At 44.6% G+C, this 24,687-nt stretch overlaps 1 protein-coding gene across 1 annotated transcript in view; it reads left to right on the forward strand.

Moving 5' to 3' along the window:
• Positions 1-24,687, forward strand: part of LOC138554053 (uncharacterized) — an 887,754-nt gene that overhangs the window by 359,012 nt on the left and 504,055 nt on the right. The window contains exon 3 of the mRNA XM_069642576.1: positions 682-808. Within this exon, the coding sequence (XP_069498677.1) occupies positions 682-808 (127 nt within the window). The remainder of the gene's footprint in view (positions 1-681; positions 809-24,687) is intronic.

The following is a 24,687-nucleotide window of genomic DNA, read 5'->3' on the forward strand; positions in this document are numbered from 1 at the left end:
TAGCTCCTCCTCTGCCCCGTACCCACCTCTGTTGTACCCCAGAAGTCTACATACTGGATTTGTGTCTACATTATATGCCTGTATCACATGCACTGCTCTGATTGTAATTGCCTTGTATGCTCCTCGCCTGTTCTTGTGTTGCCAAGCCAAATAAATAAAAGTTTTTTTTAAAAAAGATGGCATTCGTGGACAGGAAAGTTGGTGTTGAGAAGCTGCTTCAAGTTCGGAACTTGGTTAACAGCACCAAATATTTCTCTGCTTACCTTAGTGCCTCTTTCCAATGTACTCACTATGTTTATCACTGCTGAACATTTTAATTGATTGTGTAAGTACTTAGACACACATGATAAAGTAACGGATGGACATGGTAAATTATATAACTGTTGATGTACGTTGAATTAGGTCACTGTGAACAACATTGTGCATGCTCTTGGGAATTTTCAAGCTGTAATTGTTTCCAAGATTCTGAAATGAATAAACCACTGCAAACTCTTACATAGAAACTTGCCTATGGACAAAATTAGAACGAAAGCATGAATCAAAACCCATACTCCTGCCTGTATTGCGGTTCTATGTTTATAAATGTTACACTGCAACTTGACCAAGATGTAGTCTCCATTCAATATATATTTTGCAACTGTATAGTCAATACACTTAAACTGATACAATGATTACCTCTAGCACAAAGGAAGACATTAATGAGACGAGATCAGAGAAGAAGTTGCGTGAGGAAAGGGCACAATACTCTACTGTGGAGTCTGATGAGGGAGCAAGTGGAGACTGGAGGCGAGCCAAGATGGAAAAGAAGGTATTATTCAATCTGGAGAAACAAATTCTATTCCCATTACTTGTTATGCAGCATGCTAAGCTCAAACTTATTAAAAAGAAAGGTAAATGTCTATAAAATATATTTGTTGCTGAATTAATTCTAAAAATATTGATTCCACTTTCCATGCTTCAGGCCGTAAGTTTGGAAATCAGAACAAGCATACCTTAATTCTGTTTGGTGCAGGTGCATGGAAAAAAAGCATGAACTCAATAATTCCTTGCAAAATCAGTTGTCCATCATGGGTATATTAATTATTTGCATTAAACCTTGAATATCTCTATCTGTGTGTCAGATCTTCAAACACGCTCTTAGAAAGAGGGAACACTCTGAGGGAAACTCTGGGAGTCAGAGCCTGAGGCCTGGCGTAAGCACCACCGACACCATCACTATCATTTGACGTTGAGTCAAGGGCCTTGTAAGTGACGTGCATGAAGACGAGGACTGGCTTGGCGCCAAGAACGCCAAGATCTTCAGCATGGGGGTGTTTGATGTTGAGACACTTGCTGTCAAGGACATCAATGGCACAGTCAATTTATTCAAGGTTAGAACCCACAGAAGAAGCCCTAGAAGTCTTATATCCTATGGTAGATGACCAGCCTCTTCAGGAGTCGCAGACGGATTCTTCTTCTCCACTGTAGATGCTGGCACCAAGACCATAGTCACTTCCAAGGGCTCCTGTAAATCCTGTGTGGCTAGTTTACCAGGGCTGGAGACAAAACGGATCCATGTAGGTCTCCCCTTAGGACACCTATCAGAGACATTTCACCAAATACAGACACTGATACCACAGGATCATCTTTTCTCCTTGTCACCGAAATCCACCTGACCTATGATTTCACCTACAGATGATCTGATCTTTGTCTCAAGAGGTCTCACAAAGGACTACCATGAAGATGGATATTGCGTACACTCCATTACTCCCACCTTCACCCGGTCCTGAACCTGGATACTCAAATTTTATGAGTCCCACTAGCACTCTCTGACTCCTGGAATGTCCCCCCACTACACGTAACTGGAGTGTTCTCTGAAGTGCCCACTGAGGCAAATGACCTGTTTTTGTACCGAGGTGCCCATTAGGTCTTATCCTTGTTCTCATACAGTGGTTCCAGCAGAGGAGGTTCACTCAGCACTACATAGTTGCCTACCCTTAGGGACTACCTTGCTGGCTGTACCATCTACCTTCCTCTAAAGGCATTTCTGTGAACCTTTTCTGAGGTTCCCGGTTCATAAAACAAAGGAAACCCTTAGCCTCCAGTGAAAGAGTGCTTTTTTTCTAAGGCTCGATGTCGGCTGGCAAAACATTTAGACATGATACATTATTTGCCAGACAGAAGTATGGCAACCAAAGGGAGTGTGCCACCGGGGCTCTCTCAAGGTGTCTGTGGAGGATTTTACCAGTAATCCCAACAAGGGTCATTCAAGGTCTATTACCGACTACAGTGCAAAGAGGCCTCGGTCTCTGTGAGGGCTCATACCAGGAACCTTATTGTTAGGCAGAAACCTGTGCAGTTCCCTTGGGGAACACTGCAAAAGATTTAAGACTACAGGTATAGCAGTAAACCCACTTGGTAGCAGCCTGCACCACCCAGATTTACCTGGTAGCTGTGGCTGAGCAGTCAGACTTCCCTCAAGAAGAGTTAGGCAGTATGCAAAGTATACACAATATGTACTCAGACACAACAGCACAAGCAAACACTGACCAGAACTTTCAGGTTTCAAAAGTATATAGTTATTTATTTTCAAGAACACATAAGTTGAAAACACTCTAGCAAAATATAGTAAAACATTCTAAACACAGTTATATGGAAAGCAGTCCCAATCCTTATTCCTATCTAGACAACTCTAGGTTAACACCACATAATTCAAACAGAGGTGAGCGCTTAACGTTAGATGACACTCTAGTAGGTAAAAAGAAGGGAGAAGGAGCAGAATTAGGATAACCACACCACTCTAAGGTTAAGAACACTTTTTGTAAGCTCAAAGAAGCACAAAGTCACAGGTGAGCAAAAGTCACTAAGCAGGGCCCACTCTTAGAGCAGACAGAGCGAAAACGTGCCCAAGATCACACAGTTGGTAGGGATTCAGAGTCTTGCAAAAGAGTTCGGAAAAGAGTTAGAGAGGCTTAGAAAGTTTAGCCAAAGTGTCCCAGGCAATCCCAGGATCGAAAGCCGGGGGCTAAAACTACCCCGTACAGTCGGTGGCAAGGGAAGCCAGGCGGAACACGGTACCTTAACGGAAAGGATCCTCCAGCGGGGGCAGTTGTTCCAGGCAGTGGCAGCAAGGCTCGACGTCGGTCAGGGGAGAAGAAGATCTCGCTGAAGAGCAGAAGAAGAAGGTCGTTGCACTGGCCGGGAAGAAACCAGCCGCGGAGTCCTCCGATTAAAGGGTTGTACCGACTTTCGCGGTTGGGGTAAAAGTGGTGGGTATTCCGGTTGCCGGGGTGCTTGGCACTGGCAAGGCGGCCACGAGATACCTCGAAGAGCGGAAAGAAGGTGAAAACTGGTTGTCCCCACCAGTCAAGGGAAGGAGCCACTCCGTTAAGAGTTCTCCTCGGTCGTCGGGAAAAGTGGTGAGGTGGTTCAGCAGGGCTCCACCGGCGGTGTCGTCGTAGCAGATCAGCTCAGCTCGTCCCTCGTTGGATTCTTAGGTCCTGTGGCGACTTCTGAAGTTCCAGTCCCCAAAGCCCTGCTTTTATGCAGCAAGCCCCCATTCACCCAGCCTAGCTGTCACTCAAACATGCTAAGTGGTGAGCCGGCCGGCTCACCACTTGGGCCAATCAGGACGGAGTGCGACTTGAGTTACCTAGGTAACTCAGTCCAGGGTGCCTAAATCCCCCTCCACCCCTCCTAAGTACCCCAGACAGAGTGGCACCACTTTGGAGGGCGTCTGTGGAGAAGCCCGCCAAAAGTGGGACAAAGGGCTCCACTTTGGGTCAGAGTTACAGAGGCGAATGCCAACGCCATTTTAGCATCAAGTTTTGGCAAAAAATCCCAACCGGAGTTATAATAATAAATATATAAACCGGCGGTATGTTTAAGGCTACCGTAAATAAATAATTAAATGTGTTAGCCTAAAACAATGGGAAATCCCATAGGAAAATATTCGCGGTCGAATATAAAGCGTAGTTTCCACTGCCACCAGCCAAAACTCGATCATGGGGGATGGAGACGTGCCCCCTCGACTAACAGACCCTGGGGCAATCGAATTGCCCCAGCCAGTACGTCCACAATTTGATGGTTTGTACTGGTTCTGTTCAGGATTTAAGACTAGTAAAGTCTTTGGTGACTTTACATGCCCTGGGAGACAGTAGTCAGTCCCAGGGTATGGAGTCTATGTTGGGGAGTCCCTAGGACACCCCTGGGTTACGGCACAGAGGGTGCTGTGTAACCCACATCACAAAAATATATGAGGCCCTATGTAGTAAAAGACCCCATAGCCCATTCAACACAAGGTTTAACCAAGAAAACACACTTCAACATGCCCAAGAGTGAGGGTAAAAGAGTCTCACTCTTGGCAGGAGAAATAAATAAACCCCAGCAATCCAGCAAAGCTGCTGGGGGACTCACTAGGTAGGGAAATTCAGCCTAAACAGAGAATTCTCCCTAACACTCGCCCCCCCAGACTAAGGGACAGGAGGATTTAATCCACTCCTGGATGAACCTCATACCTCTAGTCGATGATATACATCCTAGAGAGTCCATCAGCGTTTTGATGGTGACACCCTGACCTGTGCTCAATGGTGAAATCAAACCCTTGCAGGCAGATTGACCATCTCAATAGTTTTGGATTTTCCCCTTTCATTTGCATTAACCATCTCAAGGGTTGGTGGTCAGTCTGAATAACAAAAGTAGAACCATACAAGTATGGCCTAAACTTCTTCAGTGCCCACACAATAGCAAAGCATTCTCTTTCGATAGTTGCCCACCTTGTCTCAGGATCCTTCAGTTTCCTACTGATGAAGCAAATGGGGTGCTCCCTACCCTTCTCATCCAGTTGGCTTAGAACTGCACCTATACCTACATTGGAAGCATCAGTTTGTACAATGAAAGTTTGGTGGTAGTCAGGAGCTCTTAACACTGGAGCTTGGCAAAGAGCTCTCTTCAGTTTTTCAAAGGCCTGATTGCACTCCTCATTCCATTTTACCTTTTTAGGGAATTTGGGAGAGGAGATTACATTCAGTGGAGAAGCTATGGTCCCATAGTTCTCAATGAAATTCCTGTAATACCCAGTGAGGCCTAGGAAAGCTCTCACTTGGGTTTGAGTAGTTGGTGTTGTCCAATTTTGCACAGCTTCAATCTTGCTGAGCAAAGGCCTTATTTCTCCACCTCCTACCTCATGTCCAAGGTAGACCACCTTACTTTGACCGATCTGGCACTTACTGGCTTTGATTGTCAAATGGGCCTGTTCAAGGGCCTGCAACACATGTCCTAGGTGGTTCACATGCTCCTCCCAGGAGTGGCTGAAGACTGCAATGTCATCCAAGTATGCCATGCAGAAGTCTTCCATCCCAGCTAGAACTTGGTTCACCATCCTTTGGAATGTGGCAGGTGCATTTTTTAGTCCAAAAGGCATGACCTTAAACTGGTACAAGCCAACTGGGGTTGAAAATGCAGTTTTCTCCTTGGCATGGTCTGTCAGGGCTATTTGCCAATAGCCTGACGTCAGGTCAAATGTGCTGAGGTACTTGGCTGCACCAAGTTTATCCACCAACTCATCTGTCCTGGGCAAAGGGTGGGCATCAGTCTTGGTGACTGCATTTAGAGCTCTATAGTCCACACAGAATCTCAAGTCTTTGGATCCTGCCTTTGGTACTAACACAACTGGGCTAGACCATGGACTAGTAGAGGGCTCTATTACCCCGAGATCAAGCATTTTCTTGACCTCTCCTTTGATGTGGGTTCTGATATGTTCTGACATTCTGTATCCTCTGCTTTTGACTGGCAGACAGTCACCAGTGAGTATCTCATGCTGGCCCCAAGGGGTCAAGCCTGGTGACAGTGAGAACAGGGAGGCAAACTGATTTAACATAGATTTGCACTCCTCTTGTTGCTCAGGTGTCAGGTCTGAAGAGAGATTGACTCCTTCAATTTTTTCATCTAAAGGCACACCTCTGAGGAGATCAGGGAGAGATTCACTCTCTTCTTCCTCTGCAGCTGAAGCTAGAAGCAAGGCTCCTACATCAGGTCTGGAGATGTATGCTTTTAGTCGGTTGGTGTGGAAGACTCTAGGAGCTTCCCTGGGTCTGCCCAGATCCACCAGATAGTTGACCTCTCCAAGTTTTCCCACAATCTTGAAGGGTCCCATCCATTTGTCTTGCAAGGCCCTCTGCCTTGTTGGGAGCATAACTAGAACTAGCTGGTCTTGAGTAAACCCAACCATGTTAGCCTTCTGGTCGTGCCAATGTTTGACCAGAGCTTGACCAGCTTTCAAGTTGTCACTTGCTTCTGCCATCATGTGTGACATTCTCCTCCGGAGACCTATCACATAGTCAGTCACTCTGACTGGCTTGAGGGGAGGAGCACCTTCCAATCCCTCCTTAATCAGGGCCAATGGACCTCTGACTGGATGGCCATAGAGAAGCTCAAAGGGAGAATAACCTACTCCCTCCTGAGGGACTTCTCTATAAGCAAAGAGAAGGCATGGCAGTAGAAGGTCCCACTTTTTCTTAAGGGGTTCTTCTAAAGCACCTATCATGCTCTTCATGGTTCTGTTAAACCTTTCAACCAACCCGTTTGTCTGAGGGTGGTATGCGGTTGAGAACTTGTAGGTAACTCCACAGGTTTTCCACATGGCTTTCATGTAGTGGGACATAAAGTTTGACCCCCTGTCAGAGATTACCTCCTTAGGAAACCCAACCCTGGTAAAAATACCAAGGAGGGCCTTAGCCACAGCCGGAGCTGTAACAGTCCTCATAGGAATTGCCTCAGGGTACCTAGTAGCATGGTCTACTACAACAAGGATAAACCTGTTGCCTGAGGAGGTTGGGGGATCAAGGGGACCAACAATGTCAATCCCTACCCTCTCAAATGAGACTCCCACAACTGGGAGAGGCACTAAAGGTGCCACATTCTTGGAACCAACCTTACCAGAAGTCTGGCAGGTGTGGCAGCTCTTACAATATCTATCTACTTCAGCCCCCATCTTTGGCCAATAAAAGTAGAGAGAGAGCCTTTCCTTGGTCTTCTTGAAACTCAAGTGACCAGCCAAAGGTATCTCATGGGCTAGTTGTAAGAACTGTTGTCTGTTCTCTTGTGGGACTACAAGGCGTTTGTAGTCTCCAGGTTCAGACTCAGTCGGCTCACTGTAGAAGAGGCCATCTTCCCAGTGTAACCTATACTTCCCAGGCTCTTGCCCATCAGCCTGAGAAGCTGCCTGGTGGCGGAGACCTTCCAGAGTTGGACATTCTCTTTGCCCCTTACGAAAAGCTGCCCTGCTAGGCCCACCTTCTGCCAGTAAAGACTGCAGCTCAGGATGGTCCTCAGGGTCCAAATCTCCAATAAGGTTGGGGCCTCCTTCTAGCTCTTCCTCAGAGTCTAGCTCAACCGCACAGGGTTGTACCTCCCCCTCAGCCTCAGCTGGAGGTGGAGTTACAGGTGTAACTTTGGACAACCTAGGGGAAGTCCTTGTTGGAAGCACTGGAGTGCTTGCTGCTGGCTTTTTCCTAGGAGTCTTGGGTTGCCCCTTTGCTCCTGATCTGGTAGTTACTGCAGTAAGTTGCTCCAGTGGGAGAGGAGTGATTTCTGTCATCATCTCCTGAGATAACCCTCGCAGGGTTTTCTCTCTTGCAGGTTTTGTGAGCTCCTGTAACCTTTTGCTAGGTGGTCTGGGGGCATGTGACACAACTCCAAGAGCTTTGAGGTCATTACCCAACAGAACCCTACCTGGCACTTCACATTGTACACTGACAGGTATTTTTACAGCCATATCATTGCATTGGATGAGAACTGGTAACTGGGGACACATCTGCACAGGCCCACCAGCTAACTTGGTGAGGCATTTGGGTGCCTTAGCAACATCCTCTGCCTTGAAAAATGATTCATCCACCACAGTTATGCTGGCTCCAGTGTCCCTAATGGCAGGAGTCTCCTGACCATTCACCTGGACACTGTCCTTATAATACTCTTTAGTATTATCTGGGATAGAGTTATAGACATCTAAATTCTGTTGTTCCCACAACCCCAGAGAGACTAAAGAAACACTAGCTGAGACTCCAGTGGGTTCATCAGCTAGTAATAGAAAGTTTCCACTTGCCATATGTACTCCCTCTTCTGGAGCGAAGGCTAAGGAGGCAAGCTGGACCCCTGAAGGTTTACCCTTACATCTGGGATCTCCTTTCACATGGTCAGTAGCCTTACAAACAAAGCATGAGCCAAAGGCTCGCTGGAATGGAGGCTTGTTCTGACCTCCTTCTGGTCTGGGACCAGAAGGTACACTAGCCTGATTTGGTTTCCCTTGTGGCTTACCCTTATAGTTTTGTTTGGGGCCCTCTTTGGAATTTGTAGTATTAGAATTCTCTTTGGAGTCCTTTTTAGGCTGTTTCTCCCCATCCTTCTTCTGAGTTACCCCAGAATCCTTGTGAGTGGCCCTGTTGGCAACCCACAAGTCAGCAGCCTTAGCTAGTTTCCGGGAATCTAATTCCCTGGAATCAGCCAAGTGTTGTCTGAGCTCAGGAGAGCAGGCATCATAAATAGTCTCCAACATAAACAAATTCTTCATACCTTCATAAGTGTTCACCTTGTAACCCTTAATCCATCCCTCTAAGTTTTTCAACCCTTCACTCACCCAGGTAGCCCAAGGGGTACCATCATGCTTTTTGAGGCTCCTAAACCTCTTAAGATACTGGGAAGGGGTCTTCCCAAACCTAGCTATTAAAGCTAGCTTCACACATTCATAGTCCTTCTTATCCTCCTCCCCCATCTCCATTACCACATCAGTTGCAACAGGGGGGAGCCTAGAGAACAACCAGGGGAGTAAGTCATTTCCTGTGATGTTCTGGAGCCCATGATTATATTCAAACAGAGACAACCAATCCAACACATCCAACTTAGGCTCATACATACCAACCAATTGTTTAGGCATCCGGGGTCTTTTAGGACTGGAACTTCTAGAGGAGCCAGAGAGAGAAGCATTCTCAACAGATAATTTCTTCATTTCTAAGTCATACTTGAGCTCCATTTCCCTTAGCCTTAGTTCTTTGTCAGTTTGAGCATTAAGTTTCTTATACTCCAATTCTAGTTTCATTTTCTCCAGTTCAAAGTACTGAGGGCTAAATGTGGGACCTGGTAAAGGTCCAGTAGGTACAGCAGGTAGAGCAGGCAGAGGCCTAGGGGGGACAGTCACAACAGCCTCACCCTCCTCTTCTGACTCTTCCTCAGAATCATCAACATTTTGCTCCATGTTAACTTCAATACTGTCATCTACAGTTGCTGGAGTGGTAGGTTCCTCTGAACCATCACCCAGACTTTGGTTAGCTAACAATCTTTCAATCAGTTCCATTTTCTTGCCCTTAGTCAGGAGATCCTTATGTTTACAGAGCACTCTTAAACAATCAGCAGTTTTGGCTGCAAGGGACTCTTGACTATAGCTTTCTATAACTGACATGTTAGAGGATTACTTTTACAGTGCTAAGCTTTGTGGTTAGTTGCACTAAGGTATCTAAAGCACAATAAAATGTATACTCAATACAAATCCCACCGCTGTACACCAGTGTTAGGCAGAAACCTGTGCAGTTCCCTTGGGGAACACTGCAAAAGATTTAAGACTACAGGTATAGCAGTAAACCCACTTGGTAGCAGCCTGCACCACCCAGATTTACCTGGTAGCTGTGGCTGAGCAGTCAGACTTCCCTCAAGAAGAGTTAGGCAGTATGCAAAGTATACACAATATGTACTCAGACACAACAGCACAAGCAAACACTGACCAGAACTTTCAGGTTTCAAAAGTATATAGTTATTTATTTTCAAGAACACATAAGTTGAAAACACTCTAGCAAAATATAGTAAAACATTCTAAACACAGTTATATGGAAAGCAGTCCCAATCCTTATTCCTATCTAGACAACTCTAGGTTAACACCACATAATTCAAACAGAGGTGAGCGCTTAACGTTAGATGACACTCTAGTAGGTAAAAAGAAGGGAGAAGGAGCAGAATTAGGATAACCACACCACTCTAAGGTTAAGAACACTTTTTGTAAGCTCAAAGAAGCACAAAGTCACAGGTGAGCAAAAGTCACTAAGCAGGGCCCACTCTTAGAGCAGACAGAGCGAAAACGTGCCCAAGATCACACAGTTGGTAGGGATTCAGAGTCTTGCAAAAGAGTTCGGAAAAGAGTTAGAGAGGCTTAGAAAGTTTAGCCAAAGTGTCCCAGGCAATCCCAGGATCGAAAGCCGGGGGCTAAAACTACCCCGTACAGTCGGTGGCAAGGGAAGCCAGGCGGAACACGGTACCTTAACGGAAAGGATCCTCCAGCGGGGGCAGTTGTTCCAGGCAGTGGCAGCAAGGCTCGACGTCGGTCAGGGGAGAAGAAGATCTCGCTGAAGAGCAGAAGAAGAAGGTCGTTGCACTGGCCGGGAAGAAACCAGCCGCGGAGTCCTCCGATTAAAGGGTTGTACCGACTTTCGCGGTTGGGGTAAAAGTGGTGGGTATTCCGGTTGCCGGGGTGCTTGGCACTTGCAAGGCGGCCACGAGATACCTCGAAGAGCGGAAAGAAGGTGAATACTGGTTGTCCCCACCAGTCAAGGGAAGGAGCCACTCCGTTAAGAGTTCTCCTCGGTCGTCGGGAAAAGAGGTGAGGTGGTTCAGCAGGGCTCCACCGGCGGTGTCGTCGTAGCAGATCAGCTCAGCTCGTCCCTCGTTGGATTCTTAGGTCCTGTGGCGACTTCTGAAGTTCCAGTCCCCAAAGCCCTGCTTTTATGCAGCAAGCCCCCATTCACCCAGCCTAGCTGTCACTCAAACATGCTAAGTGGTGAGCCGGCCGGCTCACCACTTGGGCCAATCAGGACGGAGTGCGACTTGAGTTACCTAGGTAACTCAGTCCAGGGTGCCTAAATCCCCCTCCACCCCTCCTAAGTACCCCAGAAAGAGTGGCACCACTTTGGAGGGCTTCTGTGGAGAAGCCCGCCAAAAGTGGGACAAAGGGCTCCACTTTGGGTCAGAGTTACAGAGGCGAATGCCAACGCCATTTTAGCATCAAGTTTTGGCAAAAAATCCCAACCGGAGTTATAATAATAAATATATAAACCGGCGGTATGTTTAAGGCTACCGTAAATAAATAATTAAATGTGTTAGCCTAAAACAATGGGAAATCCCATAGGAAAATATTCGCGGTCGAATATAAAGCGTAGTTTCCACTGCCACCAGCCAAAACTCGATCAGGGGGGACGGAGACGTGCCCCCTCGACTAACAGACCCTGGGGCAATCGAATTGGCCCAGCCAGTACGTCCACAATATGATGGTTTGTACTGGTTCTGTTCAGGATTTAAGACTAGTAAAGTCTTTGGTGACTTTACATGCCCTGGGAGACAGTAGTCAGTCCCAGGGTATGGAGTCTATGTTGGGGAGTCCCTAGGACACCCCTGGGTTACGGCACAGAGGGTGCTGTGTAACCCACATCACAAAAATATATGAGGCCCTATGGAGTAAAAGACCCCATAGCCCATTCAACACAAGGTTTAACCAAGAAAACACACTTCAACATGCCCAAGAGTGAGGGTAAAAGAGTCTCACTCTTGGCAGGAGAAAAAAATAAACCCCAGCAATCCAGCAAAGCTGCTGGGGGACTCACTAGGTAGGGAAATTCAGCCTAAACAGAGAATTCTCCCTAACACTTATTACCAGAGGCATTCTGCCTTATAACATATGAAGTCCTGAAGGTGTCCAATGATATGGTTTGGGAGAAAAATCCAGCGTCCGAAAAGACCGTTTTTTTGCACTTTTGAACGGAATTATTTGTGGGGTGTGGGTTAGGGTAATCATTTAGTGTAAGAGGAGTAGGAGGGGGTTTGCGGGTTCTCCTCCACACATAATTGCGTTGTAAAGTGCACACAAAAAACAGTCTTTTCGGCCGCAGGATTTTTCCTGCGACCATATCACATAGAACCGTACCAAGGCCCACACCCCTCTGTGCCTCAGGTTCTTCAGGGACCTGCGATAGCAGAAGGACCCATGCTATTTTCTTCCTCTAAGGACTCCACAGCCCAGAAGGATTCCACTCCCATGCCCCAGCTGTGGGCATCAATGACTTACCATTCTTCTATGGTGACTGTGACAGGGTCGGGCTAAGCTGGGAGATGCCTCTCCAGCAACCTCAGAGTGAGCTGGTGTGGGCATTTCAGACAGGTTTCTTGCTCCGTCCCAACTGAGCCCTTAGGGCTGCCGCCTTTCACTCCTTGCGTAGAATGATCTGCATGCGTGGGGAGGGGTACTTTGTTCTGTCTGTGCCAGTTCCACCCTGCATTTGGGATCCAAGAAGCACTCCCAGTCCCTAAGGCACTCAGGACCACTCGTGGAAGAACACATTTTTGGAAAAATTCCAAGACCATATGCACTTCATACCAATGAGGCAGTATTTCAAATGGCAACATTCCAAGACCAAATGCCCTCCATTCCAAAGAGCAAGTATTTCAAATTGCTCATTGATAAAGTGCTAACTGATTTGCAGCATCATGTACCAGGCACCATCTCCATCAGGACATCTCCCAGTGCCTCCATCGGTCTTGGCTACCTCCACTCCACCACTACATGATCCTGCAGCTCCCATATGGTTGCCTTCTCTACCTCAGAAATTAGAGATGTGGGTGGGTACCACAAACAGTAAATAATCTTAACTCTGTTAACTCAATAATAATAATGTTATAGGGTGCAAGTCTCCATCAAGTGCTGCGCAATAGACACTAGAGGAGCATAAACAGTAGACTTGGGCTCACAGCCCACAATAAAAACTGCACAAACCTAATGGAACCACTGCTAATTCAATTCCTAACCAAGAGTCTTCATATAACGTCAATTATAAGAAACAGCACTTCATGGCTTATAACTGTTAGGAAAGATTTCTCTTTACTGCACCTTGAGGGCAGCATCTCTTACCTGGCTTTTAGGATAAGAAGAGGACCCCTGCACCCATTCTTCAGCGATCCTGGAGAAACCTGAAGGAGCCAAGTATCCTGTCCAGCTGTGAGACCCGGAAAGAAACCTGAGACCTGACTGAAGGAGGTCTAGCAACCAACTTCTGCTGCTGTCCTGGAGGTGCCCTATCTTGCTCGTGATCATTAGCAGTCCTGCAAAGGAGCTGCAACCCTTGGATTGGAGGGATCATCCATTTCTGACATCTACTCGGTGCCCTGCCAAAGGATGCCTTCGGAAGTGCCCTGGAACCGTCCTGTGGCTGACCAGCTTTGATTTTGGGTTACTGTGCTGCCGGTGTCTTAGCATCGAGGGACCCGAGATAGGAGGGAAAGTCTGATGACGGCTGCTGAGTCCTTTTACTTCGCCGTGCTGCAGTGACCACCATACGAAATAGCTTACCTGACCCGAGTCCTGTCCTGATAGGGGTCCTGCGTCAGGTTTTGCTGCATTCTTCAATCGAGAGTCTTTGCAACAGTGAAAGACACCAACCGAAGATTAGCTCAAAACTGCAACTCCTGCGAATCGAGGACTGCGACTTTCTGCAGGAAAAGCACCCTCAGACCATCTTCCTTTGTCCTGCCAAGTCTAGTCTGGGAAAGAATCGGAGTATGGTGGTAAGTTACAGAGCTTCTAACCTATCCCTATACTCCCATTATAAGTCAATGGGCTTATAATAAACCTTAATTCTAAAATTATTGGCTTTGCCAGTGCTTGCTTGCGCAAGACATCTGACTGTTGGGGCTACTTTTGGGCATTCGTGAAACTTGTATCTTAACCCTGGACCCCAGAGACCCTATCTGCATTTTTTCCTGCTTTATAACTTCTGTGGAACTTTTATCTGAACTATTGGGCAAATGGCCCCAGACAACTTAGGGCTGGACAATTTTAGTTAGGGGTCATCTCCGTGGACCGAAAGTGCATAATACTGATGTAACCTTTCCTTTGCAGGAGTTTCTAATATGTATTATGCCCTATAGCAAAGTGAATGCATATATGTATTTAGTTTAATAGTCTTGTGATAACTCTACTTGCTAGTAGTAATTTTTCATAGTGTATTTTTGGCCAATAAATAATAACTGTATTTTATACAGTAAACTGAGAGAAGTCACATATGCTTGCCCTGATTTATATATGTAGAGTTTCTGTCAAATGTAATAAATGAACACAAGGTATTCACAGTATCAATTTGATTTATTTGACATATTTGAGGTTTGCCCTCAGGTCTGTCACATGTAATAAATGAACACGTTCTCTGTTTCAATTGTTTCCTTGGACTACGAAGTACGAAGTGTGCCTTTAAGGGGAAAAAAGGCCAACTTTCCATAAAAAGGCCTGGGCAGCGCGGAGCGCGCGCGGAGTTTCGCGCTGAGTTTCAGTCAGCTGCAGTCCGTGGCAGGAAGCCAGCTGCCAGGTAAGACTATCGATCGGGAGTGAAATGCTTTTGAACTCGGTGACCGCCGAAGTGGATAAAAGCCTCCTGACTGTTGATTCATGGGCTGCTTATAAGACTTGTGATCTGGGAGTGGGGATTGTGGGGAACGAGTCTAGTTCGCGGAGCCCCAATCCACAGGGGCCGGCGGCGGCAGTTCCATCGATGTGTGTCACTCTTGAGCCCCCTCCAATCCCCCCTCCGCCCTCAGTAGCACTCTCAGTTTCAGCAATAACCTCCGACAAAGAACCAAAAGGACGGTTCCTAGCGGGGGACTGCATTCAGCCAGAAGCGTCTAACGTCGGGGCGAGCCCAGCTTCCAACGTTCCCGTAATAGCGGGAAAAGCCGGGCGAAGCGTCCCGAAAATGAGGTTAACGGGCGTGAATGGAACGCTCGATCAGGCGTTTTATGTGAACCACGAAGTGCGGAAAACACCAAACACACTCTGAACGAGCAAGATCACACTCAACAAAATATGCAACATGTCGACACTCTAAAGGTTGAAAGTGCCGTCCAGCCTGCCTGCAAAATGAGTTCTGAAACCTCAAGTAAAATCTTACAAACATGTGGCCCACTAGATGGGAACAACGAGGAAGGAGAAGATTCATTCTATTTCCCATTTGATGTGACGGACGCCGAGCTTTTGAACTCGGATCCCGAGCGTATTCAAAAAAACACCAAAATGTTAAGATTTAATTTTCCGAAACAGGTTCCAGATCAAACTGTTGCTCACACAGAAGTATTTCCTTTGACCCAGACGAGTCATCCACTCATTAACCAGCTGGTGAGTGATATAACGTCGAATCTAGACACAACAAACATTGATAAATCAGTGTCCAATAATAAAGAGAAAATGCGAGTCGGCACTGCACATATGACTCCTTTGTTGAGATTGAATAACAACGAAATTGATTTACCAGGACGAGAGGCCAGACTCACTCTGAGACTGCAAGCCGACTTCGAATTAATAAAGGCGAAGCTAGCAGAAAGTTACTCCAAGGACAAATATGGAAATGGCCACAGCAACAGAACAATGTTGACTATTGAGCAGTTCAGCGTTCTGGAAACAGGAAATGTAAACCTCCCACAAAAAACAACCCATCAGGAGCAAAAGGAGTACGCAGTAGTCAGCTCGCTGAGATGGGAGAGGGATGCCCTCGGATTACACCGGTCTCACGATTTTGGAGACGGACGGGCCGAAAAGCTGAGCGGGGCGGTACTGCATGCTAAGTCCTCGATAAAAAAAGGTGGAAATAACACCCCAAACTGCTCCACCCCCTTAAATGTACACAGAGTCGAACTTGCAGAGACACGACGTGAGAGCCAACTTCCGCCCCGACAATCTGAACGCTGCAACATCAAATGTCATTGCAAGGATAAGGCTGTAAGTCCAATGGACTCAATCACAGAAGTCAAATCTAACCTATCGGTTGCTGCGGCAATACAGATACATAACAACGTCTTAGCTGCGACATCGCAGGCCTTAATCCCTTTCATAAAATTATATGAAAGCGTGAATGAAACGTTACATAACAATGGAGCAATAGTTGGACATTTAGCAGAAAAAATATCATTGATGGAACTCAATTTCCATTCTCAGCAACAACAAAGAGCAAACGAACATATTGAGATGGAAGATGGATTCAAAAAAATATTTCAGCTAATCGAAAAAAACTCAAATGAAGCCAGGACTCAAATGGATGAGATGTTGGACTTCATGAAAAAGTCCTTCTTGAACTTAGGCTCAGCATTTCCAAATCCGGCTTATCCAGGAAGCTGTAGGCGTAATGACATAAGTCTTAGCGAGACAGCTCCACCACAAAGAACACAAACTGATAATAATGTTCCAGCTAGCGCCCAAGTCAGCATATCTCATCGGGTACATTCTGACGTGAGCGCAGCAAATGTTATCACAAAAAACAAATTAAATCGAAACAAAAATTGACAATCATGTGAAATCTCAATCACATATAGTGGAGGCCCCAAAATTGATTGATGGGAGGCAAGCATGCGATGGCATAAAAGGATCAGTCCCCTCCAGTACCTGGGAGATGCCATTGGTGGCACCAAGTAGTTCCAATTCAAAGGCGTCCTTCTGAATCTTTCATGGAGGAGCAAAAAACCTCCAAATTGGAAAAAACCCGGGCACCACTCAAGATGAAGGACAAGGAGGGGCAACAAGCAGTGTTCAACACAAAAAAAGGAAAGAAAAGACAAAAAACACAGTTGTTACGAAGCATACTTCAAACTCGAGGAAATTAATTAGAAATTTAACAACCCCCCCCAAATCTAAGGTATTTGCCCGAGAAAAGTCTTTAGGGAAATTGACAAATAAACAATTGTTAATTCCCATTTTGGAGCCAACAAAAGAGAATGACAATGGAAAAGAAAAGCAAAAAACACTTACCGACTCGACTTTGGACGATAATGACGCAAGACAAGCGTCTAAGCCAGTAAGATCAAATCCAAACAAGCGGAGGAGAGTCGATTTGGATTCTAGCTGCGACCCGACAATCGATGGACTTGAAGAACTTTGCAACTTGTCTATCTACTCACATGATGTAAGTGAAGAATGTAGCAGTGCTTCCTACGATAACCTTTCCAATAAAAGAATGAATTTTCAGGAAGCACAAACTCAAAGTCAACAAAACACACCAAAAACAAAACAGACTCAATCACGTCCTCCTACAAAAATGGGAGAGATTTGTGCTTCAGCCTTTGTGGAGTTTGTTAAACAAAGGGATGGAGGAAAGTTGGATAATCCTTGCAACAGCAAGGAAAAATTAGTTACTGTATTAAATCCCAAGCGCACAGCCGCTCAAAAACAAAAAATTGGAGAACCAACACCGAAGACCTCCATCTCTGGGCAACAGTGCATATCATCTAAAACAATAAAATTGGCAAACGTGTTGGCAGATGATATTGATGTAAATCTGAATTGTGGCAATGTAATGCGCCTGTTGCACTCAGTGCCTCTACTACGGACAATCACCTCTGATGATATACAAATTGTTGAATATATCTCAGAAGAACGGGTCGACTGCGTATTGCTACACATCAATTCACATGCAGTCAGAAGGTCATTGATGGGCGTTAAGGGTGACATCTTATGCCTTGGCTTCGAGATCTCAGAATATCTCGAGCCAATAAGACAGAACAGAGCAGAAGGCATAGACAGTCATCGGCGCGACCAGATTCGGAAGCACTTGAACTCAAACTCGACGTCTGCCATGAACAACAGGACCGTTCAGCAATTTGAAAAAAAACATTAACTAGACAACGATCGATTGGACACTGTTAACACCCTGATCTCGTGGAATACTAGAGGCTTGAGCCACTTATACAACAACAACTTCCCAGTGGACCTATCAGACAACTTCATAATATGCCTGCAGGATACTTGGATGCGTCAACCTCCTGTAAAAGATGGATATCAAATACTGACAAACCCTGCAAGTAAAAACACAAGAGGCCGCCCTTTTTCTGGCCTCCTGATACTGATAAAAATAGGAACAAGTTGGGAAGTGGTGGAATCAATAAACCCAAATGGATACATCCAAACGACCCTACTCGAAAGAATAAACAGTGGAGCTGAAAAAGTGCAACATTCATCTCAACACCAATTGTTAATTTACGTATACTGGAACCCAGCAAAGATTTCGGCAGGGGCATTTATTCTATCAATAACTACAATAATTGACAAAAATCAGAGGGGTCTCCAAAACCTCGGATTATCGTGTGTGGTTATCTAAATACATCCTGGTTTAATGGAAACCAACAGAAAAGCAATCTTCGTTGCCCTGAAGATCTCAGGAATTTCTCTAGAAGAGCACGATGGACCGAGGCTATGGAATCTAGAGATTGTACTAGGGTAAACGGAAACGTGCCTGGCAATTCTCCGCCACAAATTACGTGGCTAAATATGGGGTTAAAGAAAACATTGGAGTATATTTGGGCCTCGAACAACGTGATGGACAAAATTACCAACCTGCAGATAACACAACGAATAACAGTGATCATTATCCATTGAAAATGTCCTGGCAACCTCGGTGCAGGCGCTTGAGTGGCACGTCTTGCACTCAATTAGACGTTAACTCAGGTCGCAACAGACTCAAGCTGAATACAAAACAGATCCACCAACTAACTTCTGTTTTTCAGTCAGAAAATAAAGAAAGCTCAGATTTTACAAATTATCCAGCAATTCTTCTAAACTTGAGCACACATCCCTCAAGAAATCCACTTCCAGCACCTAACCACAAACATACGTGGAGTACCAGCTTGAACAATGAAAAGAAGAAATTGAGGAAAGATTTAAAAGATCTGCGATCCAGATTTGGCACCAATAGTGCAAGCATAATCAAACAACGCAAACAAAGGTACCGAAACTGGTTAATAGCATTCGCACACCAGCGGGACCAAGAACGCGGTGAGGTGATGCTCTCCTTGATAAGAACACACAACACTAGAGAAATTTGGAAAATCTTAAATCTAGGCCATCTAAATCAAGCCGTAACAATGGCAAATGGAGTACCCGAGGCGACATGGGTGAGCCACTTCCAGAAAGTATTCTCATCCCATGCTCGATTGATGGAGGAGGAAAATAACTCTGCCGATTTTTGCTGGGATACAGTAGAGACGGTGGACAACATAGTCTGTGCCATAGCAAAGCTAAAAAATTCTAGAGCAGCTGGCCCGGACGGCATCACGAATATGATGCTAAAACAACATTCTCATGAATCGGCCAATTTCATAGCCGAACTGTTCGTGATAATAGCAAAATCTAGGAAAATTCCATCATCCTGGTCTGAGGCAATAATCGTCCCGATCCATAAAAAAGGCAGCAGGGATGTCCCTTCCAATTATCGACCAATTGCTTTATTGGACACCATCGGAAAGGTATTCGCAACTTTCTTACAGAAAAAAATCTCAGCTTGGGCCCTTCAGTTTGGACTAAACGATGTAAGGCAAACTGGCTTCACTAAGGGAGTTGGAACCGAAAACAATCTCGCCATAGTGAACCTTTTGAAACTAGAAACCTTGTGAAGAAAAGAAAAACTGTTTCTTGCATTTATTGACATGCAACAAGCTTTTGGGCAAGCTTTGGGGAAAGCTGAAGAAATGGAATTGCCCAGATAACATACTAAATCCCATAAAAGCCTTGCATGATTTAACCTCGATAAGAATAAGGCTAAATGAAATGCAGTCATACATTTTTTCGAGAAATCACTAAACTGAAAGGTTTCCTGAAATCTGAACTTTTGACAATCCACAAGATGTAAAATGGAGAGACTGATGAGGAAAGTTGACAATAAAATTGTAATAAAAGTTTGTAAGAAACTAGATATTACAAATAAAAAAAAAAGAAAAAAAAATGAACACAAGGTATTCACAGTATCAATTTGATTTATTTGACATATTTGAGGTTTGCCCTCAGGTTTTGCCAACACATGTTTCGACCTATTCAGTCTTTTTCAAGGCAAAACATTTCTTGATATGCAAACAATGCCAGCAGTATTGATCAAAGAAATGAATGTACGTCCAGCAATAATCAATGATCATCAAACATAATGAAAATATTGTACAATATTCAGTTTACATCTAAATAATTGTTGGTATACAAATAGAAAGCAGGTAATGGGGAAGGCAATAATGAGCGAAAAGGAGAAAGAAAATGCCAAGGAGAAAAAGCAAAAATATATTATCTTGACATCACTTGAGTGATTAAACATTAATCTTAACATAGGGCCTCTTAATGTTACCAGTCCATACCATCTTCTATATCAAATTATCTAATCCCTTTAATTCTATCACAATGTATACAGATTTTCAAACGCATTCTGTGAGGCTGATGGCTGTTCATTGGCAGGCGCCATAAATGTATTTGTGCATAGTGACTATAAAAGTACTGGATTTCCTAATATCGTAAATCAACATGGTTGAAGTCCTAAAAATTCAACAATTCTCTTAATAATATTGCTGTTTGTGTAGTGTTCAAAATTTGATAATAATGGACAGTAACCCGTTATTTATCTATATCCAGTGAGTTGTTGATAATATCATCCTGATCTCTTTATGGAGGCCCATGGTTGTATTCAAAATGTTACTGTGTAAAGTGTTATAAGTCGCCCATTGAATAACAAATGACAAAAGATGACTCATTCTCCAAACACATGATTCGCTTCTCCTGGGACATTGGAACACCCCACGTGCCTGAGAGCAGGATGGTTAATCATGTACTTGAGTACATTCGCTGTGCTAAAAAACCCATTTTTGTGGCCACTTACCCTAAATTCAATTGAAGTACATGGTCAATGTATGGTTAGGTGAGTTGGAATATATCCCTGTGATTCTAGAGATAAGTGATAAAATGTTTTGTCAAAACTGCCATGCTCATTGTAGTGAAGCCATTTAAGGCATTAGCAGAAATATAGAACTATGGTTTCTGTGCTTGTTACTCACCCTCGAATAAGCCTCTCAACATTTCTCAAAGACAATAGTTCCCAGAAGAAGATATTCTTGAAAACCTGGATTCTAAATGGATGCTGTAGGTATTCCTATAAGGGTTATGTGGATAAAGGTTCTATTTACCATGTCCCAATACGTTTGTGTGCAATCTGTTAACTAGATGTATAGATTGGTTTGGTATGTATCTTACCTCGAGTAATTAAGATGTGTACAGTCTGTGTTGAGCACCTCCTTGTTAGAGGTCTCTGCCTCCATCTGGCGTCCGTGTGCGAGTCAGCACGGGCGCCATTTTGGAAACGCTTTATGTACGGCACATGCCATGATGGTTGTGTGTCGCGTTACGTTCGGTTCGGCAGTAACCATAGCAATAGCATACTATCTAGAATTATGGTAAAAAGTGTGTTCCCTTGCTAAAGTGGCATGAATTGGGAATTTGGCCGTGCAGAATATGACGTTCTGTGAGAAATCGGATTTGTTACATACATCGCAAATTGCAAATACTGAAGAAATGGCAGAATGGACTGGTTCGTGGAGTGTCTAATGATATAATTAGCCAACTTGTAATTTCAAAATTGGGCGTGTAAAATATGATGCTCTGTGAGCAAACAAAATTGTTACATACATTGCACTTCCAAAAATGAAGGAAGGTTGCAAAAAGTACTTGTTTCGTAAATTGTCTACTGATATAATTATCCAACTAGTTAGTGCGGTCTGGTGAGGCAATTGATATCGCTCATACATATTAAGATATGATTATTACCTGAAACCTGTTGTCACTAAAATAGGTATTGAGTCAGGCGCGTTGGTGTAACGTGATCAATCCCTAATACATAAGTGCTGATTAATTGGTTCGATCCCTATCAGCGAGCATCACCTAAATTAATTAAGGTCCGGAAACATCATGCATACGCGTTGGTCAGCCCTGTACTGATCACATTCCTATCATATAAGATAGATAATTATGTGCAGTCACCCTAATAGGTTAATGTACCATTCCTCTGATCAATGTTAGCTGATGATAAGGTTAGTGTACCATTCCTCTGATGAATATTAGCTGATGATAAACAGAAGAATTATTACTCAGTTAGAGGCTGTTGCTGGATTGCTGACCTAATAGTACATTGGCTGATCTGCTATCATGCGCCGTGGGTGTTCAAGTCCCATTTAAAAAAACAATAATGTCACATATGATTTTTGATCGTGCATTGAAGTTGAGGGCAGTCAGAACGTCACCAACATGCTCAATTACATGTCACTGCGTGGTTCGGGCTAAGTCAATTTTCATTTGTTACCATATTTCTAATCCTTTCTAAACTCCTGTGGGCAATGGCACAAGTGTCTAAGTGTAATCTATGATTGTCATTGTGTGACCTCATTGTGAACCCTTTACAAGCTCACCACCTCTGAAGAACTTAGCCTAGACCGCCTGTCATTGCTACCAAAACTGGTTTGGCTACAGCTTCCCAGAGTTGTTTGTCCCTGTCACAATATAGTTTGGCCTTCTATACATCTGTCCACCAGGCCAAGAGTATAGAAAATCAGTCCTAACAATAACAAATCATAAAACATCATAATTTATTTAAATGTCCAGGAAGACTCGTGTCCGGAGGTACTTCCTTGCCGACAGCTACTTCACCATAAGAAAACCTGTGTTTATCGATCAAGGAGAAACATGATTTTGCAAACTATTTGTATCTTGTGAAGGTGAAACCTAAACAGTTTTGTGTTTTTATGTTGGTGTTGATAGTGGTTTAAGGTGCAGGATAGATTTTACTCTGATGAAGGACCCCTTGGTCCGAAATGCATTACCATTTGGCATCCTGCACATTTAAATAAATGATGATGTTTTATGATTTGTTATACGCCATGAAGTAGTGTTGATTATACTTGACAGTATAAGAAGACTCTTAGGAAATTGATTAGTAGTGGTGACATTAGGTTTGTGCAGTTTTCACTCTGGGCTGTGAGCCCAAGTCTACTGTGTATGCCTTCTTTACCACCTCTACCCAAGGCCCCTCCACCTTAACTTCCTCCTTTCCCACCTGGACCACCAGGTGATAATTCCCAAGGGGATTACAGGTCCCTTAGAGGTTATCCCAATGTCAGCAAAGCCTTCCATAACGGAGTGCAGGACCTGACGGATTCCGGTCCCTGAAAGCCCTCTCTTTCGACCAAGGATTTCTCTTCCGTCTTCTATTTAAAAGCAATAGATAGATTGGGAATTTATCTGCAACCGGACATGGTGGGGGACCCAGTACAAATCTGGCAAAAGCTTGTTTTGATCCTTCCAGTAGCAAATAAGGTAGATTCGGGGTACTGCTTCCTGCCAAGTGAAAGACTTTGTGTTATAGGGCATCCTCCAATGCTCTCCACCCTAGTGGTAGCTGTGACCTTCTTTGGCAAAAGCAAAGCTTCTTCTTCATCGACCACTCAGAGCCCTATTGGCTGCAAAAATGGCATCCCAGACACCGCTGGCAAGCGTTTTCGAGCAGAATACAGCCATGGGTTTTTGACAGGCTAATGATGAGGCATTTATTGCGGCTGCTAATCTCAAATTCTTGCAAAAGTTAGGAGAGTATGATTCACTGCTCACACCTGATTTTCAGGCAGAATGCTGTTCAGGCTTGGCTGAGGCATGCCAGGTGGCATAGGGCATAATGGTGGCTGCCTGTCATCATATGGTCACAGTGGCACGTGGCATGGCAATGAGTGCATCCCTTCTCAGGCAGGCGCTATTAAAGGCTATGAAGTTTCAAGTAGATGTTCAATAGTGGATCTTGGATTTGCTCTTTAATGAAGTGGAGCTCTTCAGTCAGGATTTGAATGAAGAGCTCAATAAAAAGAAAGCCAGTGCATAGATGGCAAAATCCTTAGCCTCATTCATGAAGATTCCACCAAAACTGATACCTCTTGCTGGAAGAGGCAGTCATTTCCTCCCAAAAATTCAGGAGGCTTCAGAGGGTTTCACAATCAATGTAACTGGTCAGACAGGTCACCAAGTGCACTGCGAAACAAGCATCAACAAACCTAACCTTGTTTTTTCTTCTCTCACCTTTCCTCAGAACCAAAGCAGTCCAAACGACGTGTGGGTATAGGTTCACAGCTCTCTAGTCGGGGCAGAATACATTATATATATAGTGCCATCTTCCCGTCGGCTGAGATGTATGCACATGTATCCATACCTGAACGACTGGAAAGTCAATACAGAATCACAAGACCAAGTGACATCCAGCCTTCAGTTCCTTTTGGACATCATGTTTTCTTTAGGTCTTGCGGACAATGTCAGAAATTCCACATTAGTACAAATTCAGAAACTGAGGTTTGTAAGTTACCTATAATATTTGGCTTCAGGCACTGTGTTTCCAATGTAATAGAATAGAGGGTAATAGAGGGTCAAGAATGTGCTAGAGACAGTGGCGTTTTCCTGTCCCATTCGCATACCATAGCCTGGTGGTATCAGCACCTATGGGGGCTCATGGAATGCTGCGTTCTGGTGGTAACCTTGACCAGACTTCAGATGTGTCACTCACATCTCCATTTAGTGGCTTTTTGGGAAGAGTGAAAGGACCTGCAGTCCAAAGCAATCTTTATCCCAGCGTGGCTCCGACAGACTCTTTTCTGGTGGTTGGACAGGAGCAATCTTAGGATGGGCACACTATTTCTGGACCATCTGCATAAGCTCGCATTGACAATGGATTCTCTCTGTCTGGCTTAAGTGTCACACTGGGAAATCTCGAAATCCATGACAAATGGAAGGAGTATGAGTCAATAGAGCATATACATTTTTTGGAGCCCAAAGCAATCTTCCTCACTTTTCAATCGTTTCTTCCAGTGGTG

Source organism: Ambystoma mexicanum, chromosome 1q (genome assembly GCF_040938575.1).
Source record: "Ambystoma mexicanum isolate Mex_15411 chromosome 1q, UKY_AmexF1_1, whole genome shotgun sequence".
Classification (NCBI taxonomy): Eukaryota; Metazoa; Chordata; class Amphibia; order Caudata; family Ambystomatidae; genus Ambystoma; species Ambystoma mexicanum.